This window comes from Parasteatoda tepidariorum, chromosome 1 (genome assembly GCF_043381705.1).
Source record: "Parasteatoda tepidariorum isolate YZ-2023 chromosome 1, CAS_Ptep_4.0, whole genome shotgun sequence".
Lineage (NCBI taxonomy): Eukaryota > Metazoa > Arthropoda > Arachnida > Araneae > Theridiidae > Parasteatoda > Parasteatoda tepidariorum.
In genome coordinates this window covers 14854607-14869315 of record NC_092204.1, presented here as the reverse complement: position 1 = coordinate 14869315, position 14709 = coordinate 14854607, and the positions used below count along the sequence as shown (strand labels likewise).

General features: G+C 27.6%; 2 protein-coding genes across 3 annotated transcripts in view; one reads left to right on the top strand and one right to left on the bottom strand.

The window, feature by feature from the left end:
* The window catches only part of LOC107446995 (coiled-coil domain-containing protein 39), a 30609-nt gene extending 26529 nt beyond the window's left edge, over positions 1 to 4080 (top strand). For both annotated transcript variants that reach the window (XM_016061790.3, XM_043045431.2), the window contains 2 exons: positions 1165 to 1327; positions 3004 to 4080. In XM_016061790.3, coding sequence (XP_015917276.2) covers positions 1165 to 1327; positions 3004 to 3020 — 180 coding nt within the window. In that variant the 3' untranslated portion in view covers positions 3021 to 4080. The remainder of the gene's footprint in view (positions 1 to 1164; positions 1328 to 3003) is intronic.
* Positions 4081 to 5241: 1161 nt separating this feature from the next.
* The window catches only part of LOC107446993 (Son of sevenless), a 40511-nt gene continuing 31043 nt past the window's right edge, over positions 5242 to 14709 (bottom strand). The window contains exons 18-25 of the mRNA XM_043045425.2: positions 14473 to 14580; positions 14239 to 14394; positions 12085 to 12267; positions 11864 to 11981; positions 10467 to 10636; positions 10012 to 10128; positions 8630 to 8888; positions 5242 to 6072 (exon numbers count right to left, since the gene is read on the bottom strand). Of these exons, the coding sequence (XP_042901359.1) occupies positions 5453 to 6072; positions 8630 to 8888; positions 10012 to 10128; positions 10467 to 10636; positions 11864 to 11981; positions 12085 to 12267; positions 14239 to 14394; positions 14473 to 14580 (1731 nt within the window). The 3' untranslated portion in view covers positions 5242 to 5452. The remainder of the gene's footprint in view (positions 6073 to 8629; positions 8889 to 10011; positions 10129 to 10466; positions 10637 to 11863; positions 11982 to 12084; positions 12268 to 14238; positions 14395 to 14472; positions 14581 to 14709) is intronic.

Sequence of the window (14709 nt, the reverse complement as noted above, 5' to 3'; positions counted from 1 at the left end):
CAGTAGATAAAATAAAAGAAATAATAAATATTATTGAATTATATTTTTATTGATTTAAACTTAAAAACATCACCAAAAAAATTTTGGTTTAAAAAAAAGGCACCGAATCTATCTTAAAATCGAGTTTCTTTTCAGAAGCTCATTTCATTTAACAATGTATACAGTTTGAGGCTTTCTTTTTTCTATGCTGGGATAGTAATCCTATTATCAGATCTATATCTTGTATAATTTTGGTTTTCTTTTAATAATGATCTAAATTTAATACTTTTTTCCCTTTAGAATAAAATTTTTTAAAAGCATTTTAAAAAAAATAAGGGATGCAGAGATAGAGACTCAAACTTATCGCCTAGTAATCCTAAGAACTAAAGCTATCTTTTTACACTGATTAACAGCTCTATAAAATTTAAATACTAATGAAATGTGATATATCAATTTTAATCTCATATTTAACATTTAGTTTGAAATGTCTAAAAAATGAATGAAATGTATATTATTTTGCATTAATAAGGATATTTAATGCTTACTTGAAATATGTTCTAAGTGGACATCGAAACACTTCTTTTAGTTCATACAGTCGTAGTGACGGTCCGTGCACAATACAATCGTACGATTAAGAATTTATTTTACAGTCAAAAGAAGCTTTGCATTTTCACTTTAATTCTTTCATTTTATCTTTTTCTTTCCCAGCTATAAATCTTTTCCATATTTCATAGTTCTTTGAAAATCATATTTGCAAAAAAATGACAGACAAATCAAAATTTAACCTGTCTGTTTTGTGGGATTTGTTTATTTTAAATAAGAACTCTTTTATGTGTAAATTAACTACTCTAAGTGCAATGTGGAAGTTTGGAGAGAAGGATACTAGCTCAATTGCTATCTTGGTTCATGCCATCTGTCTAGAATCAAAACTATATGGTGTTCCTACCATGGCTGTTAAGAGATAAAGCCCTGAAAAACAGGGCCATGGTTGGGTAATATGTGTGTACGAATCATTAAGTGATTTTTTTTATGACAAGTTACTTACTATTCATTTTTTTAAAGTGTCTTCATGCAAAAATTGTCCGGATCTCTGAAACACGATGGGTTGCGCAAGAATCACTACATTTTTATGCCATTAATTTCAACCATAAATGCAAAAATGTGTCTTATTCCATGTATTTCTAGGCTAATCTGCCATTACCTTCCCGTGCTCGTTCTCTCTTCTCAAGATCCAGTTCTGCATTTTCACTGTCTTCCAGGCGTTCATCAGCTGGCTCACCACTTTCGAGTGCACACAGCACAAGATCAGATGTTTACACTCCTTCTATAGTGACACTTGGTTCTCTTGGTAAGTGAATTTTGTTTCAAATAAGGATAATTTAATAAAAACCTTTGGTGACAAATAATGTTTCCTCGTGCTATTATTTCCCTTTTTAATAAAAATGTCTTCTGTCTGTACATATGATAAAATAATATGGGTCTGTCTGTATATCCATAAAATTTCAACTGCATCTCTTTGGACTTACAGACACGAAAAAATTTAACAAAGTTAACTTTGGTGATTTTTGTTCATTGAAACCAATCAACCTGAATCGAAGTGTTCTAGAACTTTTTTCATCATGAAGGTCACTCATTTTTTCCTTTATGAGTTTTTTCAATTTTTAACAAAATAATTAGTAAATTACACTTTTTCCTTATTTTTGAATTATTCCATACAAAATCTACTACATAGATACAAACATTAAACTTAGATAAAAAAAAAATGATTCCATGCACTTTTAAATTTAATATCTGATATAATAAATTTACTTTACAATTATTTTATCACCAATATATATAAACAAAGGTGTAAGATCTGATAATCATGACTTAAAGAGCTGGTAAAATTAAACAAATTAAGTTTACCTTAATTGTTATTTCACTATCACTTTAATTGTTGTAGAACTTTGGCATCTGCTACAATTTATTATGAATTTTTAAAATAAACAAAAAAACTATTATTTTTCGATGATCCATACTCAACAGAGATTATTCTTTTTCTACCATTTTTAAGATATTGTTCAAATACTTTTTGAAGTGACATTGTATTAAGAAGCTGTCAAAAACAACATGACAATCTTAGAGAAGAAAAATAAATTCATTAGCTTAGGATACCTTCTCTTTCTTAAATTTTCTGCATTGTTTTCAATTTTTTTTTCCCATCATAATCTCCATACTGTTTATCAAACTTTGGCGAACTTGGTGTCATTTTTTTAAAGAAAATATTTGCTCACTATTGATCCAAATATTGAGATCTAAACCTAGAGTCTTCAGATTAGAACCTAGGCACAAACTGCACTTTGTTTGATATTTTAGGGGAACTTTTATGCAATTAAAATACTATGTATTGCTAGTCTGAATGCCAAGAATTTAGAGTAATGCTGCCAATGAGGTTAATGTGAGGTAATAAAGTAGTAAGTTCATGAATGTAGAGGTTCATTTGGAGCCATAAAAGTTGAAAGGGAGTTGCAAATCTGTGCACAGTTATTATTTCCCCACATCCAACTTTGCCTATAGATTATTTTAGAGAGCTTCAAAATGAGGAACCCATGGACGAATTCTACTGTTCCAAAACTGAGTGTTCGTAGACTGATGTGCAAGCAAGAACTAGTGGCTAGTTTAGTATGTTGAAACATTTGGCAAATTAGTTTCCTCATAGATTACAAATAGTTATGATAACAAAACACCCCTACACAATTTATTTTTTAGCGAAAAGTAATTATGTTCCACAGTATTACTTGATTAAATTTAATAAGAAACCAAAATTAAGAACAATTAAGAAAAAATGTTTACAAATTTACCCAAGGAGGTTGACAGGTAGAGAGCTAAAATTTGGCATTTTATTAATCTAAGGAAATGCCTAAAGAGTAACGTTATATTAAAATAAAACAAAAATGAGGCATTCTGTGAAAAGCAATGAGAACAAATTAAACTCTAGGAATGTACAATGAATGTTCTTCTAAAACAATTTTTTTTCTTTTGCAGATGATATTGAAAGCTGAATTTTGCCAAATTATTTAAAGACAGCTAAACAAGTTAACTTATTTTGAAATTATTTAAGAATTATTTGGTGATTATATACAAATGTTTTAAATACTGAAAAAAAATTTAATATCCAAATAAATATTCAAAATATTTATTTTATATAACTGGCACATTATTTTAAACATGTTTATATATGTGTGTTATTAATTAGTGGTTTGAATCAAATACAATAAATTTCTGTACATTAAATTCTGTTTGTTGAATAAGATTATTTTTTAATTCCCATAATAGTTCATTTTCATTAGTAATAAGAATTTTGTGTGAATATTACTATTAAATACTTTTGAAGAGAGATTTAATAAACTTAACTTAGAAATGAAACACTCAATGCTGAGGACTTGTAGAAAATTTCTATCTAGACATTTTTACTTTAGTTCATAGATAAGCTTTCTAAAAAGAAAATTTACGTATATGAAATTTTATACAAAATAAAGCTTTTTACGTGTGATAGATTTTTGGTTTATACCTATTCCATTAAAGTTCAAAATGCTATATTCAAATAAGACTGTAGGTCCTATAAAAAGAATTCATAATACAGCAAGGGTTGAATAACATATTTGCATTTCTTCCTTTTTTGCAAAGAATGAGCTTTTTATATTTAAATTAACTATCTAAAAATGTATCGATGAATATAAATTGATTCAAGACTTAGTATAAATTCAAAGTTCGTTAAATTTTTTTTAAATACTCACTAATAATCATCATTTTTATTAGATAAACATTTTTCCTTCCTAGATTTTCTAGAAAAAAATTATTTCAAACCTTAAAATGGAAAAAAAAAAAAGCAATGCTATTATTATTAGAGTATGTAATGCACTTCAATGAATAAATTCTTATCACAAATTACTAGCTTCAATTTTTTTTGATTTAGGTGAAATAACTTCATTGAGAATGACAACAATATAATTAAATTTTCAATAGCTGAATTTAAATAAACAAGACCATTTAACATATCCTCTTTTTTGTTTCTTTCTTAAGGAGTTGGCTTCTTATATGGTAGAAAGTGGGAAAAAAAAACCTAAAGAAACTGAATGAAATGGAAAAAACTGAAATTGACCAATACAATAGCTCAAATTTTGAAACAAATAAAATCAAGTTCCAAAAACTTAAGTATTTTTATATTTAATTATTTTAAAAAACAACTCGATTTTCATACTCTATTGTCATATCAACTTAATAAAATTAATCATTCATTTGAAAATGAAAATCCAGTAATTTGTAAATAAAAATTTACTAATAAAAATTCTTAAGTTTATTTTATAACTTAAAACTGACAGATAATTTTATGATTAGGTTTGCAAAAATACAATTGGTATTGAAAATATTTATCAATCAATACCTTTTGCATATTATCTAAGAATCATTTTCAGTATTGATATTTAATAGCCTTGTAATGAAAACTACTATTTTGTTTGTAGTTATGTTATTGTGTGTAAGAATGTGTGATTTGTATTATAATACAATATATAATTTGATTACAATATATGAAAAGTTTAAATAATTATAAAGTTCTTCTATATTTTATCTTAAACATTGAAATGAACTACAGTTGCTTTAATTTCTTAAAAGATTCATTAAGTTAATTCTTTTAAATTTTTGCTTTTTATTTTCACTTATTTTAAAAATTATTTATTAAATTACTTGGAGATAATACTATCATTTAAAACAGATTGTAGTAACAAAATATTATAAATTTTAATTTAATACTTAATATTTCTATATTAAAAAGAGTTTCTTGCATTTTTTTCCACTTGGGTTGGAAGAAACATGTTTTTTCAGAGGTAGTTTTCTCACTGCAGAAGAAACTGACCACCCTTTAGCATTAAAGAATCAGAATACTATCTACACTAATTACTTTATACATAATAAAAGCATTTAAAATTATTTTAAATCACTTAAAAATAATGAGAATTAATTGAATCATTATGTGTAATTATCTATGTACATAAATCAGAAAAACATAAGTACAAATAAAAACAAACAAGCTATTTTTTTTGTAACTACTTTATAATTTGTTGATATTTAATTGTCTCTCCTGTACATCATTACATTTTCTAATTCATTCAAATAAAATATATTACATATATAATATGTACAAAATCAAAATTTGCTTTGAGCAATCATTCTAAGCTACAGCTTAAATTTATATATTTTTTTCTGAAATAAAAAGGAATCACATTTTTCAATCAGCAAATTGCCTGATAATATTTACTTATATACACCAAGGTATGCAATATATACAGATGAAAACAACTAATTCATCACTATGCCACACAGCAATGCTCCCAAGATATTATTTTTTTGCTCATTTTTTTTTGATTCTAGGAAAATAAGTTCTTCCATATTTACATAAAGATAATTAATTTAAGTCTCTAGCAAAGAATATGGGCTACCTGGGAGCATGGTTATTCATTAGAAGTGTTTGTCTGTGGGTTTTAGGTGGCAATTGTGGCGTTGTATGGGAAGGAGGTGGCATTAAAGCAATAGCACTGTCCAAAACTCCGACAGACGTATGATGGGGCACCGGGATAGAAGATAAAGGAAAATGGGAGCTTGAGGGAGACGATTGTGGAGCATCATTCAGAGAAGATTGGGATAAGCGCCTGGGAGCATTGAGGGGGAAGTTGGCAACATCCAATGCAGAATTCCTCCGAGGCAGAGTCACGTCGGTGCTACTCCATGCACTATTAGATGGCCTATGAACGGGTGGAAAGTTGCTTGCTGAGTGCATACGTGGTAAAGTTCCAGAACCACTTGTTAAATCCCTCCGTGGAGGCAGCGGTGGAGGACTAGTTTCCCTTGGAGGAAGCAATGGAGCATCCGTGGCTTGTTTAGTACAAGGGGAAGATTCACTTACAGAGGATTCTCTCTTTCGTCTTGGCGGTAAGGGTGGGGGTGGCAATGAAGGTGGTAGGGGTAGAGGGGGTGGCAGAGAAGCTGGAAGGCTACTGCTGAAAAATGAAGGACTGGGGGGATAACAACCACTAGTTTCAGGTATTGCAATGTTACCTAAAATAAAATATTTAAGTTAAAAACACGTAGAAACTAATTTGATAAATAATCTGAAAAATTTTATGAAAATCTTCAGTGAAACAATAGTGAAGTAGTTATTTATTTCATTTTGCATAAACTTAATGCAAGCCCTATTCAAAATATTATAGTAAAATTATACAATATAATCTTAAAGGATACAGTTAATTTGTCTAAGTTGTGTCTAATTTATTAAAATTTACATTTCTAAAAACTAAATCGTTTAAATTTGAATTGTTAAAACTTGGTGAAACAATCTTAAAAGCTACTGGATGTCTAATTAAAAATAATTCTACCCACCCCAGAGTTTGGGGTTGCCTGCAGCAATGGACACAAGAAAAAGTGCATTTCAAAGAGTGAGACTTCTATAACTTTCAGTACTAAGTTAAACACTGTCTACCCCCACTCGAAATAGTGTAACCTTAGTCACTGTCAGTGCTTTTGACAACTGGCGAGGATACTTCTTTAATTAGATAGATTGTTTGCAATATTTTTTTAAAAATAAATTTTAGTTAAGCTAAAGATTAATTTTTCACCTTATATTTAATAAGTATTATGCACGAAAATAAAACTTAAAATATAAGTAAATAATATGAGCTGATAAAAATTTGTTTTGGACACTAATTTAGAATATAAATTAATATTAAAAATGCTACTTTAAATATACAGTTATAGTACAAGAGATAAAGTTCATTGTTTTCTAACATACATCTACATACATTTTTTAAATTTTACAAAGACAGGCAAAATAAAAAAATTATTTTAAAAAAACATGCTTTAACTTCTTTTATTCAATACTTTAAACATAATTTAACTGTATCAACTTTTCTTTTTGAATCAGTGATTCCATTAGACTTTGAAAATAACAGATCCTTAGGACCCAGGACTTGCACATTCTGGGGCCCTATTTAATATGTGAATTCTTAACCCCTATATCCTTCTATTAATATTCACATTCATAATATTATTTTAGCTATTGATAGACAGAACAACAAATTTCAAATCATGAAGAGTTTTATTTAAATTGACAAAAGCTTTCAATAAGTGGACTGATCGAACACCTACATCAAGAAAAATCAACTATTTAATTTGCTACTCAGAATAATTTTAATTTTCTTCTTTAGGTATTCATAATGAAGGAAAAAAAATTATATANATATATATATATATATATATATATATACAAAAATTCACAGGAACACTATTTTTTTTTAATTCTTCCGGATAGACATAAAAATAATCGCTCAAAACATGGAGAGTCAACAAAGAAGTGGAGACTTAAATTAAATAAGCAACTGCTCCCTTTTTCCCCATTGATTTTAAAAAGTAAAAATCCTTTAATGATAAAAATACATCAATATAGAAACAGACTCTGGAAAACAGAATTTCCATTAAAATGTCCGATGTCTAAATTCAAAATTTTGATCCTGCAGATTCCATCTATTTGTAGCGGAAAGATTCATGTAGAAGAAAAGTTCCTTATCAATTCAAATATTTCAAAATAGTAATGTATACATTAAATATATTTTGCATCCCCAAATATTTTTAAATTAAGTTTTTTAAAGCCGGTATGTTTAATAAAATGTTATCACTTATTTATATTATATTTTATTGCTGCATTAACTTTTTATAGCTGTAGATTATTAACAATATGAATTTTTTTAAATATAATTTAATCCAAGAGAAAAAAAGTTTGCAAACAGAGGCTTTTAAATGAAAATCAATCTATCAACATCAATCACAGACTCATTAGGTTTGAGGAAAGGTGACTACTAAGTTATAAGAGTCTACTGACCTCTGACTACTAACTGAAAATTTAAATTTTCAGTTCTCTTTAAATTTTCAAAATTTCCCAAGAGATGTGTCATACAGGGTATCTGCTACATTTTAGATTTCCTAATCCATGACTTTTCATGTCTAATTCCAAGAATTTTTCATGGCTTAACAAAGCTACTATTTTTTCCGCCAAAAATACAAATTTAAAAAAGCATTATAATAACCAGGATTATATTCTAAAGATACTTTTCTTGTTCATCAGAAAGGAAAGAAACACTCCTGATTTTAATGTTCTCATTTCAGAATGAATAAAAAAAATTCGCAAATGACTGGCTGGCTTCAGCTAGAATTTTAAATTGATAAAATAAAAATAAATATATAATGATTATTTTTTCTTTCATTTTTTGAAAAAACACCATAATTTTTTAAGAACATGATAAAAATATTTCATATTTTAATAAAATATGACTCCGAGTGGGGATTTTGTTACTAATTCAGATATTCGTAACACTATGAAATCGAGGTGGGGGGTGAATTCCTTTTTAGATTTTTCGGCAACCGAAATTGATGACTTTCCACGATTTTTTAAAAATCTAGTTAAAATCATAACAAATTTTGTTCAATACCAAAATTCATGACTTTCCAGGTACGCAGATAATGACTTATTGGTCATAACATATTTTTCACATACCCTCTTTGATTTTTGGCATATTTGATACAATATAGCATGTATGCAGAAAAAAAAAGTTTTTATGCATACCTCCACCGATCATCACAGGAGCAAATATACTATGGTCACTATTGAATCCACTAGCAGAGTAAGGAGGGGTTAATGGAGTAGATGGGTTAGGTGGAGTAATTACAAATGACTGGGCATCCTCATCATCTTGATTTATGTGAGTGCTACTGATACTGAAGCCTCGGGAATCAGATGGCAAGCTGGTTGGATGATGGCCTGATCGGGAAAGCCTTGGCTTGATGCCGGGAGACTTCAAGGGAAGGTCAGGCCATTTTCGAGGCTGAAAAATAATACAATTATTTATTTTTTTAAAAAAAGTCTATAAATTGTCTAAAAGTGTTTGATTGATTGTTGTGTTATAGGCATTTATAAAAAAAAAAGCAAACTATTGAAATATATTTTTGTTATCAGGGTATGTAGCTAAATCTTTAAAAAAAAAAATTATAAAAAAAACACCTCTTAAGTACTATATACATTAACAAAATGCAAAATAATTTTCAAAGACTTTACACGATNAGCTGGTTGGATGATGGCCTGATCGGGAAAGCCTTGGCTTGATGCCGGGAGACTTCAAGGGCAGGTCAGGCCATTTTCGAGGCTGAAAAATAATAAAATTATTTATTTTTTAAAAAAAAGTCTATAAATTGTCTAAAAGTGTTTGATTGATTGTTGTGTTATAGGCATTTATAAAAAAAAAAGCAAACTATTTAAATATATTTTTGTTATCAGGGTATGTAGCTAAATCTTTAAAAAAAAATTATAAAAAAAACACCTTTTAAGTACTTTTCAAGCACTATATACATTAACAAAATGCAAAATAATTTTCAAAGACTTTACATGATCATGATAAAAATAACTAATTTCTGGCAAAGAACTCTTTTCTTGATTATATTAACCACCATAGATCGAGAGATTTTTCGTTTCGATTTCAGAGGGTGAAAAACGAAGCCTGAAATTGAGAATATCTTGAAAAATGCAGCTGAGTTGCACATGAGAGTGCAAGAATCTCATCAAATCCAGTCTGGTATGTGCACATACCGACCTGCAAGTATTTCATCAAACATGTAAAATGATTGGCACTTTCATATGCTACGGACCAACGGTATGCCAAAATGCATTGTGAAAACGTTGAACAGAACAATGTGAAAACCACATTTTTACATTATACGTTGAGAAAATTGGCATGGTAACGAAAAAAAATCTCATTTTCAAACAAAGAAAAATTAACGACCTTTTAAAAACACCCAATAAAAAAGCCCCTTTCAGAGCTTTTAAAAAACAAAAATCAAAAGGAAGCACCTTTAAGTGCTAAAAAAAAATTTAAAAAAATTATGTTACGCATATATTAAGGTCATGTAACTAAAAAATTTTAACTTTTTTGAAAATTAAGCTATACTACTTACAAATTTGGGAGGTTGTTTGCAGTTGCGAGGCTCTATTTCTAGAGATTTATTGTACAAGTAATCATTGAAAGCTTTCTCTGTTCTTCCTTCCAGAGGATCTAAGTTTTCAAGATATCTCTGAAATGATAAAAAGTTAATGGATAAAATTTAATTGTGACATAACTTACGACAAAACATACAAAACAAAGACTTTTTTAAAAATAAATAAAAATAGATATAACTTCTTTTATCGAAAAGTCGTGTGAAACGACATAAGTGAAATTTAAAGTGATTTTGATTAACATCAAAAAACTGCTGAATAAGTTAATATTCTTAACTACTTACATCTGAATTGATATAAAAATTTCAGTGTTTTTGAAATGTCATTTTATGATCATGTATTGGAACAAAAAATATTACTTTAGCTGTAAAACTTATTTATTATAGGTAGCAAATGGCTAAATAAAATAACAAACCTTTATATCTGGTTGAGTGGTGAGACAATAGGGCTGATTTTGATATTGCTGTATTTCTGCAGTTATTTCTGCCACTTTACGCCTTTTGCTGAAGTTTATCAATCCTTCAACATTAGGTATAAAATCTGGATTTCCTTCCTCAATATGAAGTATATTTGTTAAGTACATACCTACATTAACAAAAGAAAAATTATAGCCAAGATTTGATATAAATTAAAATGAGCATTTTCACAACTGCTTCATTAAGTGGGTACAATCTCGGTTAATTTCGTGATGAGTATTATGATGTCTGATATATATTGACAAATATTTTTAATAGAAAACCTGACCTAACTGTTGATAAATGTTTGATGATTTAAAATAGGAACAAATATTCAGTTTATTTTATCTATGCTCATAATGTAATTTAAATCAAACATTAAATATGTTTTTTGGATTCACAATCAAATATTTAATTTAACAAAAATTGTAATCTTAACTTTTTTTTTGGATTCACAATAGTACAAAATATACATCTAATTTCAAATAGTATGATTTTATTTCAACAAAAATTCAAAATGACAAATTTTCTCCCCCTCCCCAAACTCCTTGCACAATTTAGATTGAACTTATCTAAGACAATAAAATCTTTTTTCTTGTGCAGTTGCCATAGCTGCAGCAGTAAGTAATTAATTGAATTAGAAGTAGTTTTCGGTGTTTATGTCAAAATATTTAATACATTGAAAAAACATTAAAGGCAGGTGAAAGACAAAAGGAAAAATTTTGCAAGAACAAATGTTTAGAAAAAACAAAATCTAAAAAAATTTACACATATATAAATCTCTAATCAGATATTTAAAAAAAAGTTTAAACAAATAGTAGTAACTATGATGCTATATTTGGTAACTATGCAGTACTTAAAGAAGAACAATTTAACAATAACAGAATTTCTTTTAAACCAGTTTAGAAAAAAATGCAAATAAAGCTTTATATTATATACTTAAAATAAAATAAAAATTGTTAAAAATGAATTTAGATGAAAAATTACACTGAATATGTAGTATTTACAATTATTATAGAGCATATATTTCGCGACATAAACACAGACAAAATATTAAAATCAGCATATAATTTTTCTACAGTTTGTTAGTTTATGAGACCACTGATAATCATTTTATAGTAACCCTAAATTACATTTCAGTATTCCCAAACCAATAAACAATTTTGAGCCCCGAGCAGTCTTATCTTTTTCCCTTTTCACTTCACATGAAAATTTTTAAATTTTTCTTATTTTGTTATTGCTTGTTATATATTAATATTTAATACCTTTAACTTTTGCAATATTAAAATATAATTAAATAGCATCATACCAATATAGTGAGACTAATAAGACACAATTCTCAATATAATATATTTACCAAAGAATGGGACGCAGGGTGGATTAATAGATCTCAATTTCTCTTGGTATTTTTTAAAATGGTCAGAATTAAGCTCCTGAGCTTCCTCTAGGGATTTTTTCAAACTGTATTTGATATTCTAAGAAAGAAGCAAACATATATGATTAGGTTTAAAATACGTTTAAATGTATGAAAAATTCATATTTGTGACAGAAATAATGAAAAATTAGATCATATCTTACATTTAAGGTATGTTCTAATCTATGAACACAAGCTGAATTCATTGCACCCACAACTTCTAAAACACCGGTAAAGTTATTCAAATCTTGTAAAACCATCATAATCTCCAATACTCGTGAAACAACAGCCAACCTTTCTTCAAAATTCTCTGTCTCAACAATACATTTCATTAACCAAAAGCTGAACTGTAAAGAAACATTTTAGAAAATTAGATATTGAGATAATTGATATAAGATATTGAGAATTACAATCACATTTACAATTCTACAGCACAATGAAAGAATAATCATCAACAGGATTCCTAAAATTTTAAAATTTCAAGTAACCTCTAAACATATTAACACCCTTATCACACCCTTATGCTTACATTTGGGAAACTTGTTACAAAATATTAATAAATAAAAACGTTAAAAAGTTTTATTTTTTTTTAATATAAAAAAATAATAATCTATGGAATGAATAATAGATATCTATGTGTAATTTTAAAGTATCATACTCTTACAATTAATATGGATATTATCTGTTATAATCTGAATATTATTGGGAATTTGTATATTATTATGATCTAATTTCTCTGGTCAATTCCTCCAACCTACATGCGCTTTTCACTCTCTTTATCTTCCTAAAATCATGTCACCATCTTGACAAAGAGAGTTGTGTTCAAACATTTGAAAAAATATTGACATTTCTTCATTTCAATTATGACGCTCACTGTTTCTTAGCATATACTCAATTTATTGTTACATCAATTTTCTATTAATTCAAATATTTTGTTGTTATGCTGAAGCTTAATAGTTGATATTGTAGAACTTTTATTCTATAGACAAATGATTTTTCAAATTATGATTTAAATGCAAGGAAAGAATTCTTTTAATTCACAATTGAAGGACTTAAAAGCTGCCACATTATAGAAAAAATACATATTCTATTTTGAATTGTGTTCAACTGCTAAAAATAAACACGTTAGAAAACAAATTTTTATTTATATATTTGTTTATTTATCTCAGAAAAATCAATTAAAAAAATTCAACAGTAAATATCAGGGATGAGAGTAGTCAGAAAGTAAAAAAGAGGAAATCCAAGAAGANAAGAATCTCATCCCTGAAATATTAACTACAGGAATTAGATTAAACTATACCTTAATTCTAGGGAAAAATCATTAAAAACAGTAGCTCTTAATAAAACCTTACATTCTTTAATAAATAGTTATGAAGTTTAAAATTAATAATAACTCTTCCCAATCAACTACTAATTTATTACTCATAGCTAACTATTAGAATCAAAGAATCTTGGTATTTTGTTAAACATACGCACCCTGCCAACATTGAAGAAATAAAATAACGGAGATTTTACATACTTCGGGCTAAGAGTAAAGTTTTGATACATCATGTATAATCATGTAAGTCAAAAAGAGAAATTCAAAATTGGAAAAAATATAAGCACTTACATTTAGCGAAATAAAAAATATGTATATAAATCTTAATCTAAAGAGGATTTTTTAAACCATTATTTATAACTTAAACAATAAAATACTCAACATACTGCATTACTGGCAAAAGCATCATCGTTTGAGGAATAAGAGAAGTATTTTAGCCATAAGCGAATATTTTATCACCAATTTTTTAAACTTTTTTAAAAACTTCTTCAACAAATATGGAGAAATTTGAGAATATACAGGTAAACAGGAGATAGTCCTAAAATACAGGAGTCTTCGTTAAGAAACAGGAGACTTGACAGGTACGTATATGTGCCACTAATATTTTAAAATCAAATAATATGTTTTAAGTCTTAAAAAATATAATAACTACTTAATTCTTACATTGGATGAATGATGAATCATTTTCAACAAGTTAGGTGAAGTTTTCATTTTATCTTTTTTAGTCCACACGCTTCCAACCAATTCAGAGGGCTTGACCCTCTGTTATAGAAAAATTAAATCTTTCTATAAAATTAAATCTTTGTTATAGAAAAAATCTTTCTGGAAGAACTCGGTAACATTTTGCAACAATATTGCTGTGTCTCTACGATTCTGCCACAGGGCTTATAGCTAACTATTACAATCATAGAATCTTGGTATTTTGTTAAATATATGTGCCACTAATATTTTAAAATCAAATAATATGTTTCAAGTCTTAAAAAATATAATAACTACTTACATTGGATGAATGATGAATCATTTTCAACAAGTTAGGTGAAGTTTTCATTTTATCTTTTTTAGTCCACACGCTTCCAACCAATTCAGAGGGCTTGACCCCTCGATAAAGCTCGAATTCAAGCAGAGTCAGTTGCCTAGCAAGCTCTATAGGATGAAGCTGGGAAAAGATAAAAAGGACATGACTTACTATAAAACATAAACAAACATAAACAAGAGAGAAAATGAGAAAACTTACTGTTATTAAATCAAACTTCTCATAAGTGTTGCTTAAAAACCATTCAATTGGAGGAGGTGTTTTTTCAAAAGTAAAAGTTATTTCACGAGAATCTTCAACAGGTTCAAGCTGAAAAAGTTTTGTCATTACTTTCTTACATTATTCATTGGCATTTAACAGCACATAAAATGAATTTTAAAAAAATATCTGTACATATTTTTTTATAATAGCTTACATTCCTTTCACATTTTTTTTCAC